The 26,588-nt window shown below is 46.9% G+C and overlaps 4 protein-coding genes across 5 annotated transcripts; 1 reads left to right on the forward strand and 3 right to left on the reverse strand.

The window, feature by feature from the left end:
* Nucleotides 1-675: 675 nt before the first annotated feature.
* ERLEC1 (endoplasmic reticulum lectin 1) lies at nucleotides 676-9,447 on the reverse strand. The gene is given in 15 exon segments (XM_079323922.1): nucleotides 676-927; nucleotides 1,047-1,122; nucleotides 1,264-1,341; nucleotides 1,672-1,720; nucleotides 1,723-1,795; nucleotides 2,426-2,485; nucleotides 2,753-2,914; nucleotides 3,151-3,280; nucleotides 5,021-5,244; nucleotides 6,845-6,885; nucleotides 7,816-7,879; nucleotides 7,977-8,054; nucleotides 8,425-8,505; nucleotides 8,594-8,698; nucleotides 9,111-9,447. Coding segments are annotated over 15 exon segments (1,599 nt in total). The 5' UTR covers nucleotides 9,417-9,447; the 3' UTR covers nucleotides 676-855.
* Nucleotides 9,448-11,842: 2,395 nt separating this feature from the next.
* On the reverse strand, nucleotides 11,843-15,452 carry CHAC2 (ChaC glutathione specific gamma-glutamylcyclotransferase 2). Of its 2 annotated transcripts, XM_079323934.1 has the most exons (3): nucleotides 15,193-15,445; nucleotides 13,229-13,264; nucleotides 11,843-12,498 (listed from the first exon to the last, which is right to left on the reverse strand). In XM_079323934.1, exons 1-3 carry the CDS (start codon nucleotides 15,325-15,327, stop codon nucleotides 12,115-12,117), a joined length of 555 nt encoding a protein of 184 aa, XP_079180060.1. In that variant the 5' UTR covers nucleotides 15,328-15,445; the 3' UTR covers nucleotides 11,843-12,114. The 2 variants fall into 2 exon arrangements, with proteins under 2 accessions (XP_079180060.1, XP_079180061.1); XM_079323935.1 differs by lacking the exon at nucleotides 13,229-13,264 and having other exon boundaries at nucleotides 15,193-15,452.
* Nucleotides 15,453-16,035: 583 nt separating this feature from the next.
* On the forward strand, nucleotides 16,036-23,125 carry ASB3 (ankyrin repeat and SOCS box containing 3). The gene is made up of 9 exons (XM_079324024.1): nucleotides 16,036-16,240; nucleotides 16,819-16,980; nucleotides 17,766-17,878; nucleotides 18,233-18,368; nucleotides 18,519-18,696; nucleotides 19,953-20,150; nucleotides 20,842-21,093; nucleotides 21,839-21,972; nucleotides 22,486-23,125. Exons 1-9 carry the CDS (start codon nucleotides 16,045-16,047, stop codon nucleotides 22,710-22,712), a joined length of 1,596 nt encoding a protein of 531 aa, XP_079180150.1. The 5' UTR covers nucleotides 16,036-16,044; the 3' UTR covers nucleotides 22,713-23,125.
* Nucleotides 22,987-25,553, reverse strand: MALL (mal, T cell differentiation protein like). The gene is made up of 4 exons (XM_079324038.1): nucleotides 25,164-25,553; nucleotides 24,016-24,183; nucleotides 23,733-23,861; nucleotides 22,987-23,469 (listed from the first exon to the last, which is right to left on the reverse strand). Exons 1-4 carry the CDS (start codon nucleotides 25,263-25,265, stop codon nucleotides 23,407-23,409), a joined length of 462 nt encoding a protein of 153 aa, XP_079180164.1. The 5' UTR covers nucleotides 25,266-25,553; the 3' UTR covers nucleotides 22,987-23,406.
* Nucleotides 25,554-26,588: the final 1,035 nt, after the last annotated feature.

The following is a 26,588-nucleotide window of genomic DNA, read 5'->3' on the forward strand; positions in this document are numbered from 1 at the left end:
CAGGTTCCTCCCCACAGGCATCAGCAATCCCTGTGCCTTGCACAAGGGCTGCAGAAAAGAGGAAATGTGGTGGGCACATGGAAGTGACCAACACGCCCTGACCGGACACTGTTGCTACAGCCCCAGATGTCCAGGGCTCTGCTGGGTGTTGGCCATTACAAACTTTTTCAAAAATACAATGTAAATCTACTTCAGATCCTCCTGGCAGCAGTATTTCAACTTCTCTGATCCCTCCCAATTTACGTCTAGGAATGCCTAGTGCCAGCAGATCAAAACTTCCCAAATACAGGGAACTGGACTTGGTGGCAGGAAGGACGTTCAGCAAAATAATTGTATGAAGATGAACCCTACAGTGCTAAATATAAATAAATAAATGGAATGTCCTGGGAAGCAGCCCAGAAACAGCAGAATAGCTGAAGAGTGGCAGGAGAATACAATTCCCAGCAGTTAGGGTGAGGTAACATTGGTGTTTGGAGAAAGCAGCAACAGTAGGAAAACCACGAGAGGTGTTGTGGCTCCTGAGCAGGAAGTGTTGGTTTCACCTTTTCCTTCTGCTGGCAGCTGAACTCCTCCCTTGAAGCTTCAGTTTTCTTTGTGCCTTTTCTGAGTTGAGTTTACACCTCAACAATGGCAGCAGCAAGGGGGGAAGGTGTCACACACGAGCCAGGCAGGAAGTGCAAGACAAGGTTTTAATCATTAAAAGTTTATCAATAAGCTCTTATATACACATAGTTATACACAAAGTGGTTCACGAGTCCCTCAGCTTGGAGAGCTGTGCTGGTGAGGCCTTTGCCAGCTCACAGACACTGTTCCCATGGGAATGCCAGGAATTTGGCCTTGGGGGCTTTGCTGTCCTCAGCTGGGCACTGAGAGGAGCCCGTATTCATCTGCTGTATCCAGGATTTTACAGATGACTGGAGACTCCACCTGGAACAGAGACCAAACCATGAGCTCAGCCCTGCAGGAATCTTGGGAAGAGTCACTGGGAGAAAGGGGCCACTTAAACATAGACCTGGAGAAGGGCTCCAGAACCAGCCCTGACCTACCCCAAGGATGTATTGGCAAGAATGAGGCTCCAACATGTAAATGGTCACAGCATGAGGGGAGTCTGATTCTTTACATCTGGAAACAGGAGAAATTGGGGGGTTGGTAGGCAAAGAGCACACAGTAACACTTCATTAAGAGATACTGCCTTCTGAGCTTTATGACAACAGCAGCAGCAGGAGACAGACACAAAAAAACCCTTTGTAAAAGTCCACTTACTTCAATTTCACAGTCACCTGCCTTGGCTTGTCTGTCAAGTCACAAACATCTCCATTTCCATAGAAATGAGACACCATCCTGCCACAAAAGATCAGAACGGAAAAGTTTGGAAATATTACACACAATTTTTAAGCAGGCAGTTCAGTGTCAATCCAGCACCTTATCACTGGTCAAGTATTGGTCAAATAGTAACAGATTAGACTATAAATTATTATATAGCTATTATTCTGTTACATAGCAATAGGTGGTAGTGCAGTCACTGCAGGAAAAGAGCTGCTCAGCACTGAAAGATTTTTCTCTGTGCAAAGTGCTGAACTGCTCATCATCATTGCTGCTGGCTGGGGTGCCCCTGCTGCTCCTGGCAGCTGTGTGCTGTGCCCAAGCCCAGTGTGCAGGGCTGGGCTGTACCTGACTGTCTGGGTGCCATCCTCTCTCAGGTAGAAGGTCCTGGCCGCGTCTTCCTCGACCACTCCACGTGCTCCTCCCTGCTCCACGTGCCCACCACCACCGAGGTCCTGCCACTCTCCTTGTCCTGCAACAGCACAGCTGATCACTGCACCTGTGCCATCCCTTAACTGCAAGGCTGGAACCCCAGCCACTGACAATTTAAACTTGCTGTGCTGACAGAAAACCCACCACGTTTAACCTGAGGCCGTCAAAAAAACCTCCAATATTAAATGACAGAACTAAAATCATAAGCGTCCCATTTAAATCAAAGTGTGTAACATAACAGTGTAAAAAACAGAAAGTTTAAAATTTTAAAATATATAACACAAAAAAAATTTTAAAAAAATTTATCCTTTTTTCACCTTCTTCTTCATAAACCTAATTAATCTTTTATAATTAAATTTAAAAATCCACATTACAAACCACAAATAAATAATTATTCAATTCAAAGTAAAAATTATTGAAGCATCATTTCTTAATTAAACAAGTTATCCTTAGTAACCCTGATTTTTAAAAATAACTCCATTTTTAGTTTATTCATTTAAAATACTATAATACTCACAATTTATAAAACTATAATATAAAAATATAAATAAACATCTAAATCCAAATTTAAAAAAATACCATCTCACATGTTTAATCCCAACCCCAACAAAAAACCCAAAACCCCCAAAAAAACCCCCAAAAAGCAATACAGGTACTTAAAGGAACACACCTCGTGGTACTGGTGGACATATTTGCCATAGCAGAATTCATATTTCCACCAGCCAACACCCTGGGGAAAGGAACAACCTCAGTGTTAAAAAGAACCAAACAGAACACCCCAAAACAAACCCAATCCTTTCCCCCCAGACCCTAAACCAGCTGTTCCAGCTGTAAAACTCCCTTTTAGTTAATCCAGGCTAAGTCTGTTACCTTCTTTCATTTCACTGCCTGCTCAAATAAACTGAATTTCAGCAGAGAAGCTGAAGATAAAAATGAAACAAGTACATAAATTAGGATGCATTCCACATGGCTTTATTCCAGTGGCTTTGCTGCTCACCCCATGGAAGCAGTAGGAGCCACTGAGGAATTCCTTGATGAGCTGCTCATCAGTCAGTTTGGAGATGTGGGTTGTCCCCACTGTTAACAGCTGGTGGCTCCCAACAGCCACAGGCTTGTGGATGGAAGAGAATTTCTCTTCTTTTGTTGAAGGCATTTCTTCCTGCAATTAAAAGATACAATTAGGTCCCCTACAAAGTCTTACAGGTTATATGAAGTTACTGAACACTGTTTTGGCTTATTTTAGAAGAAGAAAATTCCAGTCAGCAGCCCACACTTTTGTTTTCTTTCCAAATAGGGTGAGTTACAGATGGTTTCAACAGGCTTAAAGACCAATGAAAGACTGACATGATCTCACAAAATGTGCTGAAGATGGAAAGTAAATGAAGCAAATCCTACCTCCTTAACCCTCCTAAAAGGCATCTTGAGCATTTCCTGCTGTTTCTCCAGCTGCTCCAGGTTGTGGGGTTTCAGTGGGGATCCTGGCAGGGACTGGCAGAAGATGTCATTCACAGGGGAAGCCCTGAACCTGCCCAGCAAGGTGAGAACATGTTACACCTCCAAGTGCAGAAACCTGCTCTGTGCTCTGAGTTTCTGCATCTGCTGCTGCCCAGGAGGTGCAGGTGCTGCCCTGGATGAGGTGCCAGCTGCACAGGGAAAGCCCCAGAGGCTGTTTTGGGAGCACACAACAGGAAAAAAGGGCACTGAACTTGGAATTTGGGTTGTGATCCCTGTGATGTCACTGGGCAGCATTCCCAGATTGCCACCTCCACCTTTCCCTTTTTACCAAGGTGACATAAGGGGGCAATGATGACCCTCTGTGTGTTTATTTTCAGTGTTTCCTGCTGAAACCCTTCCAGGCTTCCCCTTTGGAAGGAGCCAGCAGCTCCAGATTTTATCCTTATCAATCAACAGAACAATTTCCCTGTGCACTTTCTATGGTTTTGTTCCTACTGCTGCAGAGGTTTAAAAGGCTCACACAGTAAACAGATAACAGTGCCACAGATAAGTGCAGCAGATAACCAAACCCATCCACATGAGAAAATTTACAGTGGATGCCAAACATTAAAAATAGCAGCACTTAGTGACTCCAACTACCAAGTGTTTACAAAATGCAGGATTTTGCCTTCAGACCTTGTGGCCTGTTTCAGATCACTGATTAAACACTCACCTGTTCCAGCATAAATCCAGGAATCCTGCCCATTATCCTCCCCTGTCTGTATGGCACATTCCCTTTGCAGCTCTCTACAACCCTTGGAAAGTCCAAAGCCTCAGGGGGTTCTCTCAGATATGTGGTACAGTTCAGGCAAGGGGAGGAAAACTAGAAGCCTACACTAAATTTTTGGAAAATAACACTGAAAGTGTGAATTCTCCATATGGAAATGGCTTCTAGAAGCTCATGTTGGGAGGAGCTAAAATCAAGGTTAAGGTTAGGGCTGGAAAAGATACTTTGGGGTGGCTGTGGGTTCTGTGCCTGTATTTAGGGTGCCTGTGGGCTCTGTGCCTGTATTTGGGGTGCCTGTGGGCTCTGTACCTGTATCGGGGTGCCTGTGCTCTCTGTACCTGTATTTGGGGTGCCTGTGGGCTCTGTACCTGTTTCTGGGGTGCCTGTGGCTCTGTGCCTGTATTTAGGGTGCCTGTGGCTCTGTACCTGTATTTGGGGTGCCTGTGGGCTCTGTACCTGTTTCTGGGGTGCCTGTGGGCTCTGTACCTGTATTTGGGGTGCCTGTGGCTCTGTACCTGTATTTGGGGTGCCTGTGGCTCTGTACCTGTATTTGGGGTGCCTGTGGGTTCTGTACCTGTATTTGGGGTGCCTGTGGGCTCTGTGCCTGTATTTAGGGTGCCTGTGGCTCTGTACCTGTATTTAGGGTTCCTGTGGCTCTGTACCTGTATTTAGGGTGCCTGTGGGCTCTGTACCTGTATTTGGGGTGCCTGTGGCTCTGTACCTGTATTTGGGGTGCCTGTGGGCTCTGTGCCTGTTTCTGGGGTGCCTGTGGGCTCTGTACCTGTATTTGGGGTGCCTGTGGCTCTGTACCTGTATTTGGGGTGCCTGTGGGTTCTGTGCCTGTATTTGGGGTGCCTGTGGCTCTGTACCTGTTTCTGGGGTGCCTGTGGCTCTGTACCTGTTTCTGGGGTGCCTGTGGCTCCGTACCTGTATTTAGGGTGCCTGTGGCTCTGTGCCTGTTTCTGGGGTGGCTGTGGGCTCTGTACCTGTATTTGGGGTGCCTGTGGCTCTGTACCTGTATTTAGGGTGCCTGTGGCTCTGTACCTGTATTTGGGGTGGCTGCACAGCAGGGGGGTCAGGATCACCACCTCGTACTCGCAGGTGGTGACCTCAGCCACGGAGAGGATCTCGTGCTTGGCCTCGGGGTGGCAGATGTACATCACTGTGCTGGACCTGGGCAGGTTCTGCCTCAGGCTGCAGGGAGTGCCATTGCCCAGCTCCACGGGGTAGTAGGGTGTCATCTGCCCTTCAATGTTCTTTGTGGGGATCTGGGAGAGGGAAAGGAACAGGTCAGAACCACAGCAGAGCTCCTGAGACTCGCCTGAAACAAAAAATGTTATTCCTGTGTGCAGAGCCAGCATTGCTGGGTTAAAATCAGACCCTGTGTGGCTGCTCAGTGTTTCTGAAACAGCCAGACCTGCAGCACCAGACCCCAAAGAACCCAAAAAAATCCTGCAAAGTCACCCTGGCACCTGCACTACAGCTCTCAGCACTCCCAGCCCAGGCTGGTCCTTTTCCAGAGGATCCCACACCACCCCTGGCTGTGTGTTAATGGTGTGTACAAAGTAAATATATACAAAGCAAATCCCACTGTGTCACACCCTCCAGTCTGCTCTCTTCCAGTTTGTTCCTGTCTCATCCAGCTCCCTCTTGAAGATGTTAACTCCCTAAAAGGGTAAAGTGTCTGTCCTGGAAGCAGCTAAAAGACAGAGGTGCTTTGTGGGGTCAGGAGACTCCAGGGATCCAGGACCTTTGTGGGGTCAGGACTCCAGGGATCCAGGACCTTTGTGGGGTCAGGAGACTCCAGGGATCCAGGACCTTTGTGGGGTCAGGACACTCCAGGGATCCAGGACTTTTCTGCCCCTCACCTGCTTTGCCTTTCAAGCCATGTCACCCATCCCAGCCCACTGACTCCTCCCAGACACTGCTCCACCATGAGTGAGGACATCCACCAGATTAAAGAGCCAACACGCCCTTTCCTGATAAGAGATTCCAGGAAATCCTGACATGGCAAGTGCCTCGTAAATACTGCCCAAGAAAAAGGCAATAAAAACTTCATTTCCTCAGAAGCTGAAGGAAAAAAAAGCTACACTGCAAATCACTTTGTTTTCTTGGCTTTCCAAGGGGCCACTGCCACCAGAACAGGCCATGTTCTGTCCCCAAAAATGACTTTCAAAATTCCCCCCAGGCCTGGGTATTGCTCAGATCACTACACAACCACCACCCTGGGCTATTCCAAAGGCCACAAAAATTTCATTTCAGCCTGAAAATGAAAGGGAACTGGCAGTAAGGTCAAACCTGCACTCACTAATTCCAAATTCCAGGTATTCCCATTGTTTTGCTACAGAATCAGCAACTCAAGAGCTGAGTTTTGGGGCCTAAACAAGTGGGGAAGTTCTCTAAGGGGAAAGGGAAGCACAGAGTATTATGGGATGGGTCAGCAAGTCAGCTCCATCTCTTGGGGATTTTGTGCCGTAGGGCTTTGTTAAGTATAAGTAAGTAATTTGAGTAGCAAGACTAAATTTTCTGAGCTGGGACTAATAATTGAAAGCAAGAGAAGTGCAGCTCAGGAACAGTTTCATCTCTTGATAATCCTTTTAGGAGGGGACTAATTACATCATCTTATATGAGACTGGCTATTAGGAAGAAATTCCTCCCTGTGAAGGTGGGGAGGCCCTGGCACAGGGTGCCCAGATCCCTGGAAGTGTCCAAGACCAGGCTGGGAGCAGCCTGGGATAGTGGAAGGTGTCACTGGATATCTTTGAGGCCCCCTCCAACACAAAACCATCCTGAGATTCTATGATCATGTATAAATTGCCTCCACTGTTGATGGCAGAAGTTAAAATAGAGGGTTTTTTTTTCACTTGCCTCTTTTGCACCGTCTTTGGAATTTTCCTTCTCTTCTTGATCTAGGGAATAATTAAGAATGAGGTAAGTTTGTGCACTTGAAACAAAAGGGGATTTCACAGAGAAGTTTTTTTCTGGTTAGTGGATTTGCTGGTGCTCTATACACTGCCAAGAGCCACTTGCAGGTGCAAAAGAGGAAAGAAAGGAAATAACCAGTGACCTGAGGCCCACAGCAAACAGAGCAAAATACACATCAGCTCATCACAACAGCACCTGGAGCTGGTAGGACTGGCCAAACCCAGCCCTGACACCAAGGCAGGGCTGGAGAAACGTCACTGCAGCTGTTCGGGAAGGGTGGGAATTGGGCAGGAAACAAGGACACAGAGGGACAGCAGCCTGACAGACTCAGCTGTGGTGACCTGAGGCACCATCACAACATCCAGCCCCACAAAATGGGTGATTGGAACCAAACATTCCGTGCTCTGTGCACCCATTCCCCCAGGAAATGCCAAACAAGGCAGCTTCTGAAGCCCTGTTTCTTTCCAGGACTAAGATCTCTAACTCAGGGCTGCAGCCAGGGATCCAGAAGTGGGATGAACAGCACTAAACCCCCCCCAGGAGACTGCAGCATTCCAGGTAATCACTTCTAAGAAATGGTGTCCACATTTTACACCCCAGCCTAGGTGGTGTTTTTCTATCCTGTTTCTGTTCTTTCCATCAACCCTGAATGAACACTTAAATATGTGGATTTGAAGACTTATTTGAACTACTTTACAGGCAAAAAATGCTCCAGAAATCAGTTACTGTAAACTGCCCTTTGAGTTTGGGGCTCAGCCATCTCATTTCCACCCAAGACCCACTCTAGGCACCTGAATTTTTCTGAGGATCTGTGCCAGGTTCCCTAAAAAAGGCTCTCAAAACTGGTCAGACAGGAATAATTAAAACCCCAAAAATTCATTAACATCAGCAGAATGAAATAATCTAAAACACACCTGGTTCTGACAACGGGTTCTTCATTATCATATTCCCCAGGTAGTATTCTTGGATGTTTATTTTCTACAGTCAAAACAAACACCAGTTACCACTTTCCAAGCTTTTTCAGGGAATTCAAGGCTGCTGGAGGAGTTCAGCAGGGAGCTTGTGAGCAGCCTACCTGCCCTGTTTCCTTCTCCTCATGGTACTGACGGATGTGTTTCCCATGGCAGACCTCATAAGTCCAGTAAGATTCAATCTTAGAAATAAAACATTAAAAAAATATATCTTTAGATGGATTTACACACCCCCAAACCACCCAAATGTTGGCTTTTGCAGCAAAATGCTGGAGCAGCCTCAAAAACAAGAGTACAGTGAGTGGTCTCACAGAGAAGATTTCCTTGAATGAATGAAAAAAAAATTTAATAAATTCCATATTTTAACTGCTACCATAGCAACCCACTCATCTCAATTCTGACATCTTTAATCACTCAGAATTTTGTCAGCAATATTAAGGCATAAAGCTGTCTCACAGTGTATTAGTATCTCATTTACTACCCTAAACCTTAACAAGGACTGGCCTGCAACCCTCTAATTGGCAATTAATGAACAAGACAGAAGTAACATACTCTATAGGAACAGCTGCTTTGCTTAAAGAGAGGCTCCAGCAGCTCCCCTGGAGTAGGACCCTTATAGTCCTTCTCTTCTTCCTGCAACAAAAGCATATTTCATGACATTAAAGCCCACAGTGTAAAGACTCAGCTACAGTTTCTGTTCACAGAACTCGCCTGAACTCACCTCGTTGCCGCTGGCTATCAGTGGCAGGAGACACTTGTACTTCTCTTTATCCACAGTGGTCATGATGATGTAATTGTCCTCCTTGTACAAGACACCAGTGGTCGGCTGAGAAAACAACCAACCCACGATCAGCCAGGTAGGGGCTTTTCAGTGCTGCTTATTAGAAATAAATTCCTGAATTCCTGAGTGCTGCTCTGCAGCATTTCCTGGGATTTTACTATACCACAAGCCTGGGGCTGGCTGGGAGCTGCTTGCTTCTGCCTTCACTTTGGATATTCAGCTTCCAGCCATATCCCTGATCTCCTCCATATTCCTTATCCCCTCCAGATCCCCGTTCCTCTCCGTATCTCCAGGTCCCTGCTCCCCTTCAGATGCTCGATTCTCTCCTGATCCCCTCCCTGCTGTCCCCCGTTTCACACCTTTATCCCAGCCCAGCCATGCCCCTTCACGCCCAGCTCTCAGCGCAGGATCCCCCGGGATTCCCACCCGAGCCCCTCCCGGGCTCCGCGGTACCGACCAGGCTGAGCTCGGTGCCGGGCCAGTTCACCCTGAACGGGATGTCGTCGCTGAGCTGCGGGAGCGCTCGGCCGCCCTCGGCCACGGCCGCCACGGCCGCCAGCAGCCCGCAGAGCAGCGCCGGGGCCGGGCAGGGCGGCCGCAGCCCGCAGCCCCTCCGCGGGGCCGGGGCCGGGCTCGGCGGCCGCAGCCCGCAGCCCCTCATGCCGGCCGGCGGCTCCGCCGAGGCCGCGCCGCGCCGCCGCCACGTCGGCTTCCGGCAGCGGCGATCAACAACCGGGGCAGCGCCCGCAGAGCGCAGCGGCATCCGGGGCACGGCCCGCCGAGCGGTGAGGCACGGGCGGGACACCCGCCGGGAGGAGGGAGGTGCGAGGTGTGAGGGTACGCGGGGAGGCAGGAGAACGGGAAGCGAGTGAGGGATTTGAATGGGGAGTGCAAGTGAAGGAGCGAGTGTGAAGGGGAAGTGTGAGGGAGGGGAGGAGAACCGTGAGGGATTTGAATGAGGAGTGTGAGGGAGAAATGTGAGGGAGTGAGGAGTGTGAGGGGAATGAGTGAGGGAGGGATAAAATCGGGGTAAATAAGAGGAAGGGGGCAATGAGGGAATTAATGGGGAGAATGGGATACGAGTAATTAACTTTGGTCATTAGCGGCAGCACTGAGGGTTAAATATGACCGACAGGTATGAGGTTATGGGTGTGAAAGTGCACTTCAAGGGCTCCATGTATACGTACATATGTGTTTGTGTGTGTGTTTTTGCATCTCTATACACCTAAGAACCCGAGGGGACCAGCAGCCTCCACATCAGAGCAGGTTTAGGCCAGTCCCATCTGATCCTTGGGAAACAGATCATTGGAGGAAATACAGGAAATAATTGAAGGAAAGGCAGGAAATTAATTGGCCATGCTGCAGAGAATCCCCTTATTGCAGAGCCTTGGCTGGAAAATACCTTGTCTGGATTTCCCTCTCTCCTGTCTGCATTATCTTATATATATCTATAATAGTCAGGATGTGGTTGTTGTTTGCCCAGACGCTGTTTGAGAACAGGTTTAGCAGCAGCTTTGTGTGCGTGGTTGTGTAGTGAAGCCTACAGATCTAAAATCTGTATTTGCACAAATACAGCTCGGGTTTAACCAGTCATAAAAAAAAAAAAAAAATAAACCTAAATGGCCTAAAATTTTTGAGGCAACAGATGAGGGAGGTTTTTGGTAGTGACCAAAGCTAGGGGCACAGCAGTGGCTTTAATCCCATGCAGCAAGAACAAATGTACATATTTATATTTTCCATGCTTTAATTAATTCCTAAAGTGCCACAGTTTGTAGCAGCCCCTGTGTGTTAGCCATTCTCAGCCCAACATCAATTTTACAGCGAGGCAAAATGAACACACCTCACACAGACACGCTTTAAACACAACATTTCTGGAAATTTCCAACCCCATCAGTCACTGTAATGCATTTTTATTGCACTGAAGTCATACACACACACACAGAGGAAGGTGTATTATTGCAATGGTTTATGGATTTGGGAAGCAAGTGAACCAACAAAGCCTTGGAGATAATTAAAGACAGAGAATGTGGAGCAGAATCACAGGACTTAAATAATTAGCATTTTAAAGAGAGAATCAGCCCTGATGGTTCTGGGTCATGACTGAGCACAAGCATCCCTTGCCCTGTTTTAAGGAACAAGGGTAAGTCTTTGAGGAAAGAACTTTTATATCTATAAAAAGAATTCTGAAGAAAGCAGAGAGTGCCATTGTACATTTCTACCTTTACAGATATAAACCAGGATGATGTAAAGAACAGAAAAGGTCAAACCTTTTAGGGGAAAAACAGACTTTTTTCTGCAATTACTGATGCAGAATCCAGGCTGCTACTAAACACACACTCCCTGCATGGGAAAACAGGACCTTTGATATTAAGATATAAAAATATACTCGGTTAAAAGTAATAAAAATAAAAGTTTTGAGACAAATCCATGTTGGGACGGATACTCTGTGTGCTGACAGAGTGCATCAGGAATCTGACCAGCCTAAACTGGGGGGTTCCAATCCTCCTGGGATGTCCATACACACCCCTAAGGTTACTGGGAAAAGGGATTTTCCTTAATTACCTGCTGGGGGATGAATCCCTGAAACTCAAATCTATCCTTGCAGCTGGGATTTTTGAAGAGAAGAGGCCACAACAGAAGTAACAGAGAGGAGAGTTTCTTCCTGTGTTGGGACTTCAAGTCATGCTCTTAGTTGATTTTAATATTTTGGGGTTATTCTTTATATTAGGATTAAAAATTAAAATGAGGCACTGATGGCTTGAGTCAGGGTGCCCAGAGCTTTGGTTTTCAGGGCTTGACAGCAGCAGCCAAGGGAAGAATTATTTCCTTTACAATAAAATGGTTTATCCTCTACATTTTAAGGATAAATTAACATAAAAATAGTGAGATGATTGATTCAGTGGTGTGACTTCATTTCAGAGAAGCTGAATGTTAATATTAATGTCCTCCACTACACAATTTAGGCCAATCACTTGAAATTCCTGCCTTGTGGTCTGGAATCAAAACTTAATTCACTTAAGGGGATAAATTAATGTATAAAGGGTGAGATGACAAATTCAGTGGCGTAATTTCAGAGGAACTGAATGTTGATATAAATGTATTACTACACAATTTAGGCCAGCCACTTGAAATTCCTGAATTGTGGTCTGGAATCGGAGCAAATTATCATTTAAATCTATGGAACTTGTCTGATCTGAAAAATATTCTAAGGATTCATTTCAAACCTGAAATAATAAGAAAACGTAAAGAGAAGTTTAAGTGGTTGTCTTGAGGATGAAAAGCTGAGATACCCAATTCAAACCCAGAACACTCTCCTAGCTGTTTGGTTTTTTTTTCAGGACTCCTGAAATAAATAATTTTTCCAGTAACCAATTCCTAATTCTGAACGCAGCGTGAATCAGAGGAACCACCCCAACCAACAAAACCTCTCCTCCCAAGGCAGAGCCGGCTTGCCAAGCACTTTATAGACACTTGAGGTCCTGGTGTTTGCTCAGGAGCTCCTTGACCAGCGTCTCCAGGGAGAAGAGGTGCTGATCGCCATCCTCGGGGGCGAGATTCCTGACGGAATTGGCCAGCTCGAACAGATACTCCGTGTTCCTGCCGCTGGGCCCGGCGGCGCCCAGGATCTGCAGCGCGATGTCCTCCAGCGGGGCGGGGCCCAGGTAATTGGGGTTGTCGCGGGTGCCGATGTACAGCAGCACGTCGAAGGGTTGCAGCGCCGAGTCCTTGGGGTAGAAGATCACCGTGATGGTCCTGTAGCCTCCCTTCTCCCGGAAATCCAGGTAAGCCTTCACTTCTCCTTCCTTGCCCGCCGGCAGCCTGTAAGCCACGCCCCACACGCAGCCCTGAGTGGGGAGAATCGCTTAGAAGGATGAGCAGAAATTGATTTCTTTTTTTTTTTTTTTTTTCACTGCACATTCTGCCAATGCTGAGATTTTTCTCACAAAGCAACTTCTTGTTTCGTTAATATTTGGAGTAGCAAAAAGCCCCTTTGGTATTGGCCAAAGCTGGTGGCTTTAACCCCACACAGCAAAAAGTATCTATTTATATATCCCATAATTTAATTAATTCCTAATGTGCCACACTTACAGGCCACTAAGGATACAGAGTTTCTCCCTGACCTCCTAAAATTTATTTCTGAACACGACAGATTTAAATAATGCTGAGTTTGAAGGAATTTGGATCAGGGCCCTTCTGTTTAGTGACAGTTTGGCAAGGACCTGAGGGTCACCCACACCTGTTACACACCTGAAGTGTGCTGAGATACCTTCACAATCTGGTTAAACCTTGTGAAGCTGAAATGAAAACATTTATCATTCCATGTTGATACCAAATCATGTGCGTTCGATGTATCTTTATATCAAATTCTGCATCTCACAACTGGATAGTAAAGTGATTATTCCAGAATATATTTTAAAATATCCCTGTGGTAATAACAGACCCAAACTACTTCCAGTTTATATTGATTATCTGAAACAATCAAGAGTTACACTGAGAGAATTTTTCCCTAATTGTAGAAAAGCAAAAATTAATGAGTGGAAATGCAACAGGACATTCTGTACAGCAGTACTGTACCTCAGCATCTTCAACCAGGGTCACAACTCTTCCAGGCTAAAATTTAAAAGAAGAAATCAGCATTCAGTCAGAGGCTTTTGCCCCATGTCATGAGCAAAACCAAACCAAAACGAGAAAAAAACCAAGGAACAGGAATAAAACACTTGGAGAGCTAATCCAGCACAATTCCAGCAAGGTCCAGATCCAGTGTCAGTATTTTCTGAGAGCAGCTTTTTGTGTGCACTAGATAAAATAAACAACGTGTTAAATTCTGGGTGGACAGGGCCTGTGACACAAAAATTAAAGGCACTAAGAAATGGGGAGGGTTTGAATGTCAAATGCTGTTTGCTTTACACGTGCTGTCCAGACTCTGCTGCAGTTCAAAACAGTGGTAATTAATTAACAATCCAGTAACAGTGATAATTTAGAGTTTCATTAATGTAAAACTGTCCTCAAGGAGCCCTTGGAGCCTCACTGGACAGAGGGAGGATACTTTGCAAATGGCTTGTTTTCCCCAGCAAGTTAATTCTTGTAAGAAAAACTAACAAGCCAGTTTGTAAATGCTGGAAATAAAATAGTTGCAGTTTGTTGTATAAAATTTTTAAAACACAAAACTCTATGGTGAACTACATCTGCAGTTTATAATTGCTACTTTTGGCATCAAATGAGTTTTCTCCCAGCATGAACCATTTATTCCTGATCTGACTGATAAAATAAGGCAACAAAGCTACATGAACACTAAATTATTCCTATTTCCTGAGGAGAAATGAGTCTGTTCCCATGACACATCCAAGATAACTTCACTGTTCCTTTTGGAATGTTTTTTTCCATAGCCATTGATAGTTCCCTGACTTGTGCATTCACAATGGGTCACAAAGATCTTTGTGAATTACGGATTAAAGAGACATGGTGGAAATCAACTTTCCAGTCCTTGCTAGGAGTGTCTGTAACTATGGTCTCAACTGATTAAATTTCATTTAAATCTGATTCGATTTAATATGAAGGGCAGTACTGAGGAGGACTCCACGTTCAGGTGGGTTGTGTGATGGAAGAAGGATCTGTTTGCCTAAGGAAGGGCAGGATATTTAGTTAATTGCTTTGCTGAATCCTTGTTTTGCCTGGGACCACCCATAACAAACATGAAGAAACAAATCACTAAATACTTAACAATGAGAGGAATTAACTAATGTTTGTGCTACAGGGAATAATCATTTGAAAGGATTTTAAAAATACAGCTAACATGTAAATTGCTGCATATTTGTAACAACTGTTTTTTCCTCCTTCCTGCTCTTTAACCTGTGTCAGTGGTGGCTCAAGCTGTGCTATCTTTGAGCTCTGTGCAAATTATTTCACGGTGTTTGAGCTTCTAACGAGTGTTATTTACATGTGGATGAAGCCTTCCACGAGGCAAGCTGTGTTCTTTAAAACAACCCCGACGCTTTTTTAAACCAGGCTTACAGCGGAGTTTCCTGGGTGCGGGTTACACCTTATCATTAATTACACCCCTGGCTTAAAAACACGTGACATTGGGAATGGTCACTTGGCCTTTCAGCTTATTTTTCTTGGTGGGTTTTTTCTCTCCTTTTCAGACTGCGAAGCATTTTAGAACTTTAAGTATTTCCCAATCAATTAATTTTTACCTGAGAGTAAAATAAGTTAAAATACACCGAGGGGAAGGGGAGGTAGTTAGATCGACAGTTCTGTCTTTTCTTACTCCCTGCGCACACCCGCCCCTCACCGGGGGTTTTCAACGCCCCAGAATTGGCAAACGCGGGCATTTCTGAGCCCCGACTGAAGCTCGCGGGTTGATTTGCGTGTTTCTGGCGGGTTGATTTGCGTGTTTCTGGCGGGTTGATTTGCGGGTTTCTCGCGGGTTGATTTGCGGGTTTCTCGCGGGTTGATTTGCGGGTTTCTCGCAGCCCCCGCGGGGCAGGGGCAGGGCCCGGGCCCGACGCGGCTCCGCGCTCCCCCCGGCCCCGGCTCACCTTGCCCGGCACCCCGCGGTGGTCGGTGCTGCCCTGCCAGAAGCGCCGGCTGTAGCCTCGGATGCGCCCCACCAGCTTCTCCTGGTAAGGGAAATCCACCTTCCAGATGAGGGAGCCGTAGCCGAACACCCACATGGCGGCCGGGCCGGCCCGGCGGGGCCTGCGCAGAGCCGCGGGGCGGCCCCGGGGCGGCTGCGGAGCCTCGCGGGGAGCGGCGCTGCCGCCCAGCCGTTCATCGGCCCGGCCGCAAAACCCCCGAAACCCGCAAACCATCCCCGAGCGCCCGCCGAGCCCCCGCCCCAGCCCCGCAAACACCCCCCCGAACCCCACAAACCACCGTCTGCCTCTCTGGTGCATTGGGTTTCAGCTTTTCTGTTTTTCAGAATCTCTGCTGCTTACTGCGTAACTCTGGGACTTTGTATTAGGTATTAGTAGGTTTTCTTTGCAGGGTAGTTAGGCAAAATAATTCCTTTCTAGCTAAAAAAAAAATCTTTTTTAGCTACCCAAAAATGATAAACAACAGCAAGGGAAAGGGGAAAGCCCAGTCTTCACAGCCTGGGGCTATGGTTGGACAACTGACCCCAATATGTAGATGAATCAAAACTTATAAAAGTGCAAAAACTCGTGACCAGGATCCATCTTGGATTAGATTTGGGTGTTGCCCTGGCCGGGCTCTTGCACGGCCCAAGGTGGATCCTTTCAGTAAATACCTGTTTTATTCCTTTTGCTCTGTCTAGTCTCTGTTCAGCCTTTCCAGGCAACAGTTCCTTCAACAGAACCCCACTGGCATCTATACTGCACCAACAAACATCTATTTGTTTTTTTCCCCTCCTGCAGAGCTGTGTGGCAGGGATGGATTTCACAGAAGCCTATTCTGACCGTTGCTCGGCCGTGGGCCTGGCAGCCCGGGAAGGAAACGTGGAAATCCTCAGGGAGCTGATTGCTCGTGGCTACAGCCTGGATGTCCCTGATAACAGGAGGTGGCTGCCCATCCACGAGGCAGCAGCACACAATTCCAGTGAGTGCCTGAAGCTGCTCATCGAGGCAGGTGAGGAAAACCTCCTGGGAGATGGTTTTTCTGCTAAATTACCCTGTGACAGAAAATACAAGTTACATAGACTTATCCTAACCTTGTTTGGGGGTGGCAGGAAAATTAATCCACAAACACCAGAGGTTTATGTCCAAATAGGAGACAGAGGAATCCCTTTATTTGAATAAAGGGAGAGGCCATAGGGCATTCCCTCAGGTTTTGGAGGACACAGTCTCCTTTTTATCCTGTTTTCCCATCCACATTTCCCTGTCTCTTTCCCCATTGGCTGAGGTACTTGAGAGGTACAGACTTCCTGGTACCTAAGATTCCCCTCTAATGTATAACCTTCCCTTTTAATTTCTAATTCTTATAGAATTCATGGTTTTCCTAATTGCTTCTTTCATCTTTCAATATCCAATTTCAATTATCAGCAAACCTAGAGTTTGTTTTTAAAGGCAAATATATTTTCCATTAATCAACCAGTGGAATCCATCCCACTGTTTCTTTTATCTCTCAGTGCTAGTCTAATCTCCCAGCAGATCCAACATTCCTCTCAATGCAAATACCCCTTTTTCCCCCCATTTTCTCCTCTGCAGCTCCAGCTGAGCACTACATCCACTCGAGGACATTTGAAGGGCTGTGTGCTGTGCACCTCTCAGCCCTGCATGGCTCCCTGGAATGTCTCCAGATTCTCCTGGAAGCTGGGGCTGACCTCAACAACATCACCACCGAGTCTGCCACCACCCCGCTCTTCCTAGGTGACACAAACTCCCCTCCAGTCCCACCACTTAAAAATCAAGTTTCTCCAACTTCAAACTCACCAGAGTTAAAGTTTCTTCCTTGCTTGCCATCTCTTTGTAGCCCTGAATACCAGGCTTTAGACTCAGAGATGCAGTGGGTGTGGAAATAACCTTTTGTTTATGGGTGAATCTGATTCAGAGAGTGTTTTGAAACAAAATTATAGCTGTTTTTCTGCATCAAGCACAGAAAAACTTGAGGAGGTTCAGGATCATGTCTGTATGAGGCTGTTTCAGAGCCTTTTGGTTTTTATAGTTCCTCCCTAATTCTTATGTAAACATATTTATTTTTGACATTCCTGGTTTGGCAGTTAAGGTCCATTATTGTAGCATTTTTTCTATGATTTATATTTGACCTAATTGAATGCTTAAAGCTTCTGTAATGCTCACTCTGAGGCTCTAAATCATCTGATTAATACATTTATTGGTTTACTTGCCTCTGTACCCAGACATCATGGGTGCCACTTTCCCTTTGTTTTCCAGTTTTTTCCAAGTTTGGGGGAATTGTGGCATAATTTCCATTCTCCAACGTTGTTTTGGAGATATAAATATAAAAGAATGGGCAAGTTTAAAGGAATTATCATTATTGTTTCAGGAAGTTGGCAGTGAGACCTTTTGACCTTTTAAATCCGAATACTTAAATTATTTCTTTTTAAAACTCTTCAATAAGATTTTCTTTCTTTTTTTTTCTTCTTTTTTTTTTTTTTTTTTTTTTTTTTTTTTTAATTATTGTTGTTCCATGCAAGCTGTTGAAAATAAACACCCAGAGGTTGTCAAGTTTCTGCTCCAGCATGGAGCAAATGTTGAAGGTTCTCATTCTTGGTCAGGATGGAATCCTTTGCACCAAGCTTCTTTTCAGGTAACCTGTGAGCACATTGTGTAATTTCTGTGTAACTGGTGTATTCTGGGGGATAATGATTCATTTAATAATTACTGCATTTTTGTCAGCTAATTTTTTCCTAACTTACCCTAGCAGTCATAAGCATATATTTTAAAATCTATTGGCATAATGGTTCTAGCACACACAAATGAATTTGTCATGTAAATGAGCTAAAGTGATCAATTTGAACTTGCTTAATTTCTTTTACCATTAATTTTAAGTGCATCTTCAGAATATTAAATATATTGTGGGTTTGATTATTTCTGGGAGGAAAACAGGTTATGCCATTTCCTCACTTTCCTGCTGGTGTAAGAATAAGAACATTTATTTCAGGGTTCCACTGAGATAATGCAGATGCTCCTGGAGAAAGGGGCCAGGAAGGATTGTCAGGATGACTTTGGAATTACCCCCCTGTTTGTGGCTGCTCAGTATGGCCAGCAGAAGAGTCTGCAGCTGCTTCTGTCCCATGGTAACCATGACCCTTCATTTCCCTTGCTGTGCTTCCATCAGCTCCCACTAAATGCAGTTTCATCTCTGCTCTTGCACATTGAATGCTAGAGGTTTGAACTTGCTGAGTTTGAATCCACCCTGTGAAAAATAATGTTTTGTTCTGTGTCAGGGGCAGATGTCAACTGCCAGGCCAAGGACAGGGCCACCCCCCTGCTGATTGCTGCACAGGAGGGACACCTGAACTGTGTGAAGCTGCTGCTGGCTGCAGGGGCAGACCCAAACCTCTACTGCAACGAGGATAACTGGCAGTTACCCATTCATGCAGCAGCTGAGATGGGCCATGCAAAGTAGGTGCTTGCAGAAAGTCCTGGGCACACAAGCCTGATCCCCAAAGGAGGAAGTTCAGCCCTAAAAGGGAGAAAAATTGATCTGTAGTTTAGAAGTTCTGATTATTTTCGTATTTTAAATGTCTCTTAGTTTCTTCCACACTGACAGGGAGTAGGTTTAGATGAAATATTAGGAAAAAATGCTTCCCTGTGAGGGTAGGAAGGCCTTGGCACAGGGTGCTCAGAGAAGCTGTGGCTGCCCCATCCCTGGAAGTGCTCCAGAATGAGTTGGACAGGGCTTGGAGAAACCTGGGGTAGTGGAAATGTCCCTGCCTGTGGCAGGGGGTGGAATTGGATCACCTTTAAGGTCCCTTCCAGCCCCAGCCATTCTGTGCTTGTATGATTTTTAATTCAGCATCTAACCTGGGTTTGATCCATAGCCTAGTGAATTTAGAGAGTTTTCCACGGTGTTGAACCAGATATCAATTGACTCCATGGCTATATTACTTTTCCATTTAAAAATACAAATAACCATATTATACATTATGCATGACTTGAACAGCTGCTAATTATAATTCCCTATTAAGTAGCAGAAGTCATTGCATGCAAATATTGAATTAGCTGAACCAGCCAGAAAAATCAAAGCCACAAAACAGTTTCTTTAATCTTTCCAGGGATGCATTTGTAGCTTTGCCCAATTTCAGAGATACAAGTCAGTTCCACAGCAGAGAGCCAAGAGTGGAAGGAAGTTTTGGGAGTAGCTGTTGGGGAGAAGGATCTCTCAGGAACTCCATGATTCACACATGGACAGCACTTAAATATATAAATGATGATGCATCACTGGCAGCTCTTGTGCAGCACCAGTAAGTTCCAGCAGCAAAGGAACTGGTGTCACTAACGAGATTTGAGCTGTAAACAGAACGATTTTTCTGTTTCACAGAACTGAGAATTCATTTTGTTTGCATCTCACATTTCCAGTTTGCTTCCAAACTTCCTTGAGGTTGGGATGTAACGTGCAGTGGTGTTCTGTTGCTGTAAAAAGAATTGTTGGGTAATAGGAAGTGGCTGTCCCTGGTTTGGTTTATCATACTTCTTTCCAGCCCAAATCCATCCCACAGCACGATGTTTGCCAGGAGTATAGAATGACAAAATTGCAAATTCAAGAGTGAAAAGCCATGATTTTCTTCCAAAGCTGCAATAACCCTGTGAAAAAATGACATGTATTTAAGATGAATGATTGCACAAGATCAGAAAAGAGTGTTTTTAAACTCCTGCAGGATCCTGGAGCTGCTGATCCCTGTCACTGACCGGGTCTGTGACAAGGGCGAGGGCAAAGTGAGCCCGGTGTACTCGGCGCTGTACGGCGGGGACAGGGAGTGCCTGGAATTGCTGCTCACTAAGGGCTTCAGCCCAGATGCTCAGGAGTGCCTGGACTTCAGCTGCAGGTCCCCCATGTGCATGGTCTTCCAAAAGCAGTAAGCAAACCTCTCCTATCTTGAAGTTACTCATAATCGTGTTTGCATTAATTAACTTTAAATGCACGGTTTCCTGCTTCCCTCCTCTGCTGTCTATCATCTAATATTTTTCCAGAATTCCAGTGTGTTCCCCCTTTGCAGACACTCCTCATTAATATTCCTCCTTGGGAATATTAAGGTGAAGTCCTGGAAATGTTGTTCATATGCTGCATCAAGGGAAACCTTGTCAAAACCAGCTTTTGAATCGTCTCAGATTTTAACAGATGATTTCTTTGTATGTGGAATGAAATTCATTTATGGCATAGGTGCTGCCATTTAAATTAATGAAGTTTGTTGGTAGGGAGTTTATTTTGTGGTCTGCTCCTGGGAAGCTGCCTTTAAAAATCCTTGGACTGCAATTTTCCCTTTCTGTCCTGATGTTGCTTTATAATAATAAATAATTTAGGAAGGGATGCAGAGAAGGTGTTTGCTGTGTGAACAAGGCAGGTAACACATGTCACCACATCTAATCACTAAAAGGCAACACCAGTCATAGTCTCAGTCCTTATCCTGTTACTTGTTGCAGTGGGTGATGATAAAAGGATTTTTAAAAAAGCATTTTAAAATACACTATTGCAGACAGATGTAAAAGGTGCTAGGTGCTCTCTGAGGGAAAGTTCATGGGATGCCCTGTTCCTTCTCCTGCTCACAGGTATTATCAGTTTGTTGATGTGCTCCTGACATATGGGATCACCCTGCGAGGGATTAACTTGGCACACTGCCTGTGCCATAAGAAGTTTGCTCTGTTCAGGCGCTTCCTGAGGCTGGGCTGTTCCCTGCCCTCAGGGGAGGAATTAAGAGACTTCATCCACTACAGCAGCATGGCACAGAAGGAGTACAAGGAATGGCTGCCCTGCCTGCTCCTGGCTGGCTTCAACCCCGTGAATTTCATGTGCAGGTTCTGGTGAGCAAGAGAGCCTTGTCTTTATTTACTTAAACATCCCATGCTGGTGTGCAAGGCTGCTGCTGAAGGAGGGCTTTCACAGGATGGCCCTTGATAATCAGTTGCCACCATCAGGAACGGGAGGGGTTGTGGAAAGTCTGAAATAAATCATTCACACGTCAGTCTGGAGGCAGTGAAACAGTTTTATTTAGGAAGAAAGCCAGACTGGGAATTGCCTTCCTCTAGGCTAGCAATAAAGTATCACTCCCCAAATTTGTACCTAACATCTCTAATTAACCCCCAAATTCAGCTCCAAATTGTGTGTGTGATACTTTAATGCAGCCATGGCAAGAAGAAATTCCAATTGGAGAAATAGGTCAGGAGGGATGGGAAACAAATGGGAAGTGAAGCTGGGCCAAGGCTGGGAGGAGAGGAAACGGATGCAGTTTGAGACTGTTTTGTTTAACACAATGTGGCAAAAATTCCAGTCGGATTTTTTTTAATTATTATTATTATTATTGAAGTTTTTCCACATATAAATAACAGCTTGGTGATGTTCTGTATTTAATTGAGCACTTCAGGATTAAACTTAGAGTTATGAATTCTTTGTATTTTCTGCAAGCTGTAGTAAACACACTACAAGTTTGCAACTCAGTGACTGGGCACATCTCACTGCCCTTGTGTATCACATGTGATGATTTTTGGTCTTTTATTTAGTAATACAAATGCTCTTAAAAGGTATTTTAAGGAAGTCTTTGTTATGCAGGATTTTCTCTGTGAGTGAGGATGTCCTTAATTTCGTCCTGGAGTTCACGAATTGGAGCAGACTTCCTCCAATTGTGGAGCAACACTTTTCCCAATACAAGAAGAAGTTCACTTGGAATTCCAAGAGCCATTTTGGTAAGGAATACAGGCAGGAAAATAATGTCTCCATGTATTCAGCTTCCAGACTGCAGGTGGGGAGATTTAGAAGATGGCAATATGACTTAGTTATGTCTTATTTTTCTAATTTGATTTGTATTTCCAATGAAGTATTGGACAGTAAATCACACATAATCCAAATGTGACCAGCCAAAAAGATTCAATTGGTTGTGCAGGAAGTTTTCTAGTTCAGCCTTCAGAAAAGCAGGTCATGTGTTATATGACTGAAAAACTACCCTTAGATGGATTCCTTTCGAAGAAAATTCTTCTTTAAAAGGTTCTGTAATAATTTTTAAGTTGTCCAAGTGATAGTGTCATTTAATAATACTTCCTCTAGAATGTGCGATGCTAACGAGGATGTTTTAGGAGTTAAAAAGAAAAAGGGGGTTATTTTGGGGAAATTGAGATGAACTTCTCTATATTTCCTTTTACATTATTCGATGTGTTTGTGTGGTGAGAGCTGCTGTGAGTGTGACTGGGTTCCCTTTGCAGCCTCCCTCCCTCCCCTGTCCCACCTGTGCCGCCTGGAGATCCGCTCGCTGCTGGGGAGCGAGCGGCTGCGCTCGGAGCGCGCCGTGCGGGAGCTGCCGCTGCCGGCCTGCCTGCACAGCTACCTGCTCTACCTGGACCTGCTGCCAGCCAGCTCTGCCCCAGAGCTGCAGGATTCCCTGCAGCAGGGAGCCCCCTCGGGTCACCCTGAGCCTGAGGGACACCAGTAGCACCAGTGCCCGGACTCCGCACCGCAGGTTTTGTAATGGGAAGCAGATGTGGGAGGAGAGTTGTAAATGTCTGTTGTAATCATTCTTTTCACGCTGTAGTTTTATACTACATCTAGAAATTTTCTAAGAGTTCTGTTTTGCTTGTTTAAAATCTGTTGTAAGTTTTCCAAGTGAACATTTTCTGTTTCTCTTCTAACCCTTGGGGAGTAAAATGAGCTTGTTCAGTGAACACAGCTTACAGAGTAGTCACAATCTGTCATTGACGCTTTATTCCAAATACAGCATTTACCAAATGAAACCATCTGAAAGTCAAGGAGCACAATCTTGTATCGTTGTTATGAATTTGTGTTGGAGAGGGATGGAGCTGAACCAGAGAAAGGCAAATTACATAAGAAAGGAGACTGTTTGCTGAAGGAACAGTGATTATTTTTTTTTTCTCCTTTCCTTGGTGTCAATATTTGGCAGAATGTCAGAGTTGGAGGCTCCAGGGCTGTGCCCAGCCCCTCCCCTTGCGTAGCCCCCGGGCAAGGCAGGAAATGTCCCAGCAAAATCCCTCCTGTGATGAAGTGCAAAAGGACCTGCTGTTCCTGAGGCCTGGTGACAGGGCTGGGGCAGGAACACCTGGGGAAGACAGCAGGGTCTCCCACACTGGGAAAGCCCTCGTCCTGTGGAGGTGAATGTGGTGCTGCCAAGATCACTGGTAGTAGATGCTGAAGGCATGGAGGATGTACAAGAAGGTCGTGAGGAAGGCAAAGAACTGCACAAAGAGAGGAAGAAGAAGGGTCAGCTGGCAGAGTCAAACCCCATCTCCTCCCAGTGCTCTCCCAGCCTCAAAGGAAAGGCAAAGCCTCAGCTTTTCCCAGGATCCAGCCACGTTGGGCTGTCGCTAGCTGCACAACCCACAGAGGTGAGAGCTGCAGCTGGGCCCAGTGTGGGAGGCTCTGCTGTGGCTGTAGCAGTGCTGCTGCCTCTGCCAGGAGCAGCTGTGTGTGGTTCTGCCCCAGGCTGCTCTGCACTCACCGAGGCGGCGCAGTTGAGCTGGTAGTTGAGCGGCGCGTTGATGCCGAACTCAGAGTTGATGGTGGCGTTGGCCTGCAGGACAGCGGCGCTCATGTACAGAATGGCTGTGGCACCGTGGTACAAACTGTCCTGCAACACGAGGCAGCACTCACTGTCAGTGGGGCAGGATGGGCTGCGACCGAGCCCTCCCAGGCACTGGTCTCAACTGGATTTCCCAGTCCAGGCAAAAGCAGGGAAGGGCTGGTGGGTCACTGGCCCTGCCCACGTTCCATCCCCTCCTTACCAGCACTTTCCAGTTCTCGCTGTTCTTGTGGAAGCCGAGGAGGTAGCTGAGGAGGAGCAGCAGGGAGATGAGGCAGGAGGTGAGGGACACGTACATCACCCATCCCTGCAGCAGCGGCAAGGAGACCGAGGTAGCGGCCACGAGGATCCACACCCAGGTCCCGCAGACCTGCCGGGGACAAGCAGGCGCCTCTGATGAGAGTGGGATGAGGAAAAGCTCTTTTCCTTCCCAGTTCCCTCCTTGCCTCTGTCCTGCAGCCAGCAGAACTCCTGCATCTTTCCCAGAGCATCCCGGTGCGACAAGCGAGCTGGCACCGCTTTCCCTGAACACTCATGGGAAATGAGTGTTCACACAGAAAGGAAGGGTTTGCTGTTGCCTTCCACACAAGGAAATGTCTCACCCCGAGGGATTCAGTGGAGAAGCCAGAAAATGTGCTTTTATCTGGGAAAAATGAATGGCTGCCTCAACCCAGCCCTGCCCTGCTTGTGAATCTCTGGGGCTTGGGATCCCAGCATGAGGAAGTCTCCTCTCAGCTCCACGCACCAGCCTGGAGCGAGTCGCTCACTCTGGATCCACCCAAAATATTCAGTGAGCACAGAAAGCACTCAGGGTTATCAGGATGAGCCCTGTGTGGTGGGTGAAACCCCTGGGATTGCAGCTGAGCCCAGTGCCACGGGCAGGGATTGTGCCTGTGGAGCACGGGGCGTGGGGGTTGCCCGTGCTCCATGACAAAGTACACCAGCCAGTCCCACTGGATGCCCTCTGGACCCAGAAGCAATTGAAAGGATCATGGAATCACACATTACAAGGCGCCCAATTGTCTTCAACGCCTGGAAGGACTTGATACAGAGAGCAAAATTCCCGTGATTTTTCAAGCCGTTTCTACATGATAACAAGAACTGCTCGTGTACCCTTAGTGAGCCAGCAGCTCTCCAGCCTCTCCAAGCCCCTCGGCAGCCAGTGACCCTCACACAGGCTGGGATGGAGCTGAGTGTACTTCATCCTCGAGCTGTCCCTAAAAACCCCGTCAGGAATGCTGTGTGCATTCAGCACCAGCTCCCAGCCAAGATGCCAGTCCCCAGCAATGCTGCCTTCGGGATGGTTTCGGGGGATTTCAGGCAGGAGCGGGTGCCGGGGGGCATACTCACGATCTCGGGCAGGATGAAGGCGTAGGGGATGGTTTTGAAGACGGCGGGTCCGGAGGGCAGGGCGGGCTGCGTGGAGGCTGCAGAGGGACCCACCGAGGCCATCTCTCCTCCGCTGACACCGCTGCGCCGGGCTCCGCTGGCGCCCGCCTGCCCCGCGCCGCTCCCGTGCGGGATTTAAGGGACACGCCCGCCGCACGTAAGCACAGGAACCGGCCCGGCCCGGCCCTGGCACCGCCGGAGGCTGCGGAGGCTCGGTGCATCCCACTGCCAGCCGGGATGCCACAGAGATGGGACAGCGGGACCCCGGCCCCACCGCCACCACTGCAAGGTCATTAGCTGGAGGGAAAAGCCAAAAAAGCTTCCTACACCTTGCCGGAACAGAAATGTTTCCTGCAAACAGTTGTCCTTGGCACGTTTCCAAGCCTGAAATATTTTTGCTTCCACCGTTGTTGCCTCCTCCCCTTTCTGTGCAGGTTTCTGCTCCGTGGTCACGTCAGACCCCTCCACACCCATCCAGCCTTCAGAAACCAGCAGGTAAATTTTACAAACACACCAGGAGGGTTTGGCAATGTGCTCCCGAGTGCCCAGTAAGGTTTGAAAGACAGCTGCAGGAATTTCTGCCTCCTGGCAAGTGCATTTTGGATTCGGGAAGCACTTGCTGTATCATCCAGTGCACTGTGCCTGGCCCCAGGACTCCCAGCTAAGGGCTGGGATGGCAAGCTGGTGGCCTGGTGGCCCAGAGAGGACACAATGACCCCATTAACTCGGGCAATGGGCTACAGCAGGAGGAAGACACTGTCCCAGAGAGATATCTGCTAGGTGAGACAGGTGATGCCCCAGGAACTCGGCTTCTGTGCCAAGCTCTTGCACAACACAGAGCAAAGATCAAATCCATGGCTCTTGTCTGAGCCCTTCCTAGGCAGGGGGAAGTGTTCTGTGGTATTTCTGGAGGCTCCAGTTTACAGATACTCCAGTGGGAGCTGCTTTTTGGCTCCATGCAGTGGAGGCTTTAAAAAATCTTGTTATAAGTCTTGCTAGACAAAACTGAGCCTGGCCTGGGCTTAAATCCCTGACTCAGTGGCAATGTCTCTGCAGGAAGCATCCAGATGCTCCAGCACCAAGGAGAAAGTGGATTAATCACTTCCCTCTGGGAGTGGGCAGCACACAGAGCCTGTGGCCACAGGCACTCAGGGGTCAGCAGAGGAAATAATCCCAGGGAAATGCAGCATTCCCAGGATCCCAGCAGCTGCTATTTCTCTTGGGTCAGGCACATTCCTGGGAGTCACCCAGCCTTCTCTTGAGTGGGGGAGAAGAACAGGCAAACAGTGTAAAAACAGAGCAACCTGCTGGCCACTGGTTGGGTAAGAGAGGATTCTCCTCCTCAGCTGGCTGCCCTTGCTCAGCAGCATTCTTAAAGATCCCTGC

This window comes from Erithacus rubecula (assembly GCF_903797595.1).
Source record: "Erithacus rubecula genome assembly, chromosome: 2".
Lineage (NCBI taxonomy): Eukaryota > Metazoa > Chordata > Aves > Passeriformes > Muscicapidae > Erithacus > Erithacus rubecula.

Excerpts from the sequence above, each read along its gene's own strand:
- MALL (XM_079324038.1), bottom strand. The coding sequence starts at position 25,265 with ATGGCCTCGGTGGGTCCCTCTGCAGCCTCCACGCAGCCCGCCCTGCCC. Across the intron at positions 23,862-24,015 it reads GCGAGAACTGGAAAGTGCTG|GACAGTTTGTACCACGGTGC; the intron begins GTAAGGAGGGGA and ends CTCGTGTTGCAG. Across the intron at positions 23,470-23,732 it reads AGCTCAACTGCGCCGCCTCG|TTCTTTGCCTTCCTCACGAC; the intron begins GTGAGTGCAGAG and ends CTCTTTGTGCAG.
- ASB3 (XM_079324024.1), top strand. The coding sequence starts at position 16,045 with ATGGATTTCACAGAAGCCTATTCTGACCGTTGCTCGGCCGTGGGCCTG. Across the intron at positions 16,241-16,818 it reads GAAGCTGCTCATCGAGGCAG|CTCCAGCTGAGCACTACATC; the intron begins GTGAGGAAAACC and ends TCTCCTCTGCAG. Across the intron at positions 21,973-22,485 it reads GAATTCCAAGAGCCATTTTG|CCTCCCTCCCTCCCCTGTCC; the intron begins GTAAGGAATACA and ends TTCCCTTTGCAG.
- CHAC2 (XM_079323934.1), bottom strand. The coding sequence starts at position 15,327 with ATGTGGGTGTTCGGCTACGGCTCCCTCATCTGGAAGGTGGATTTCCCT. Across the intron at positions 13,265-15,192 it reads ACCGCGGGGTGCCGGGCAAG|CCTGGAAGAGTTGTGACCCT; the intron begins GTGAGCCGGGGC and ends TTTAAATTTTAG. Across the intron at positions 12,499-13,228 it reads CCCTGGTTGAAGATGCTGAG|GGCTGCGTGTGGGGCGTGGC; the intron begins GTACAGTACTGC and ends CTCCCCACTCAG.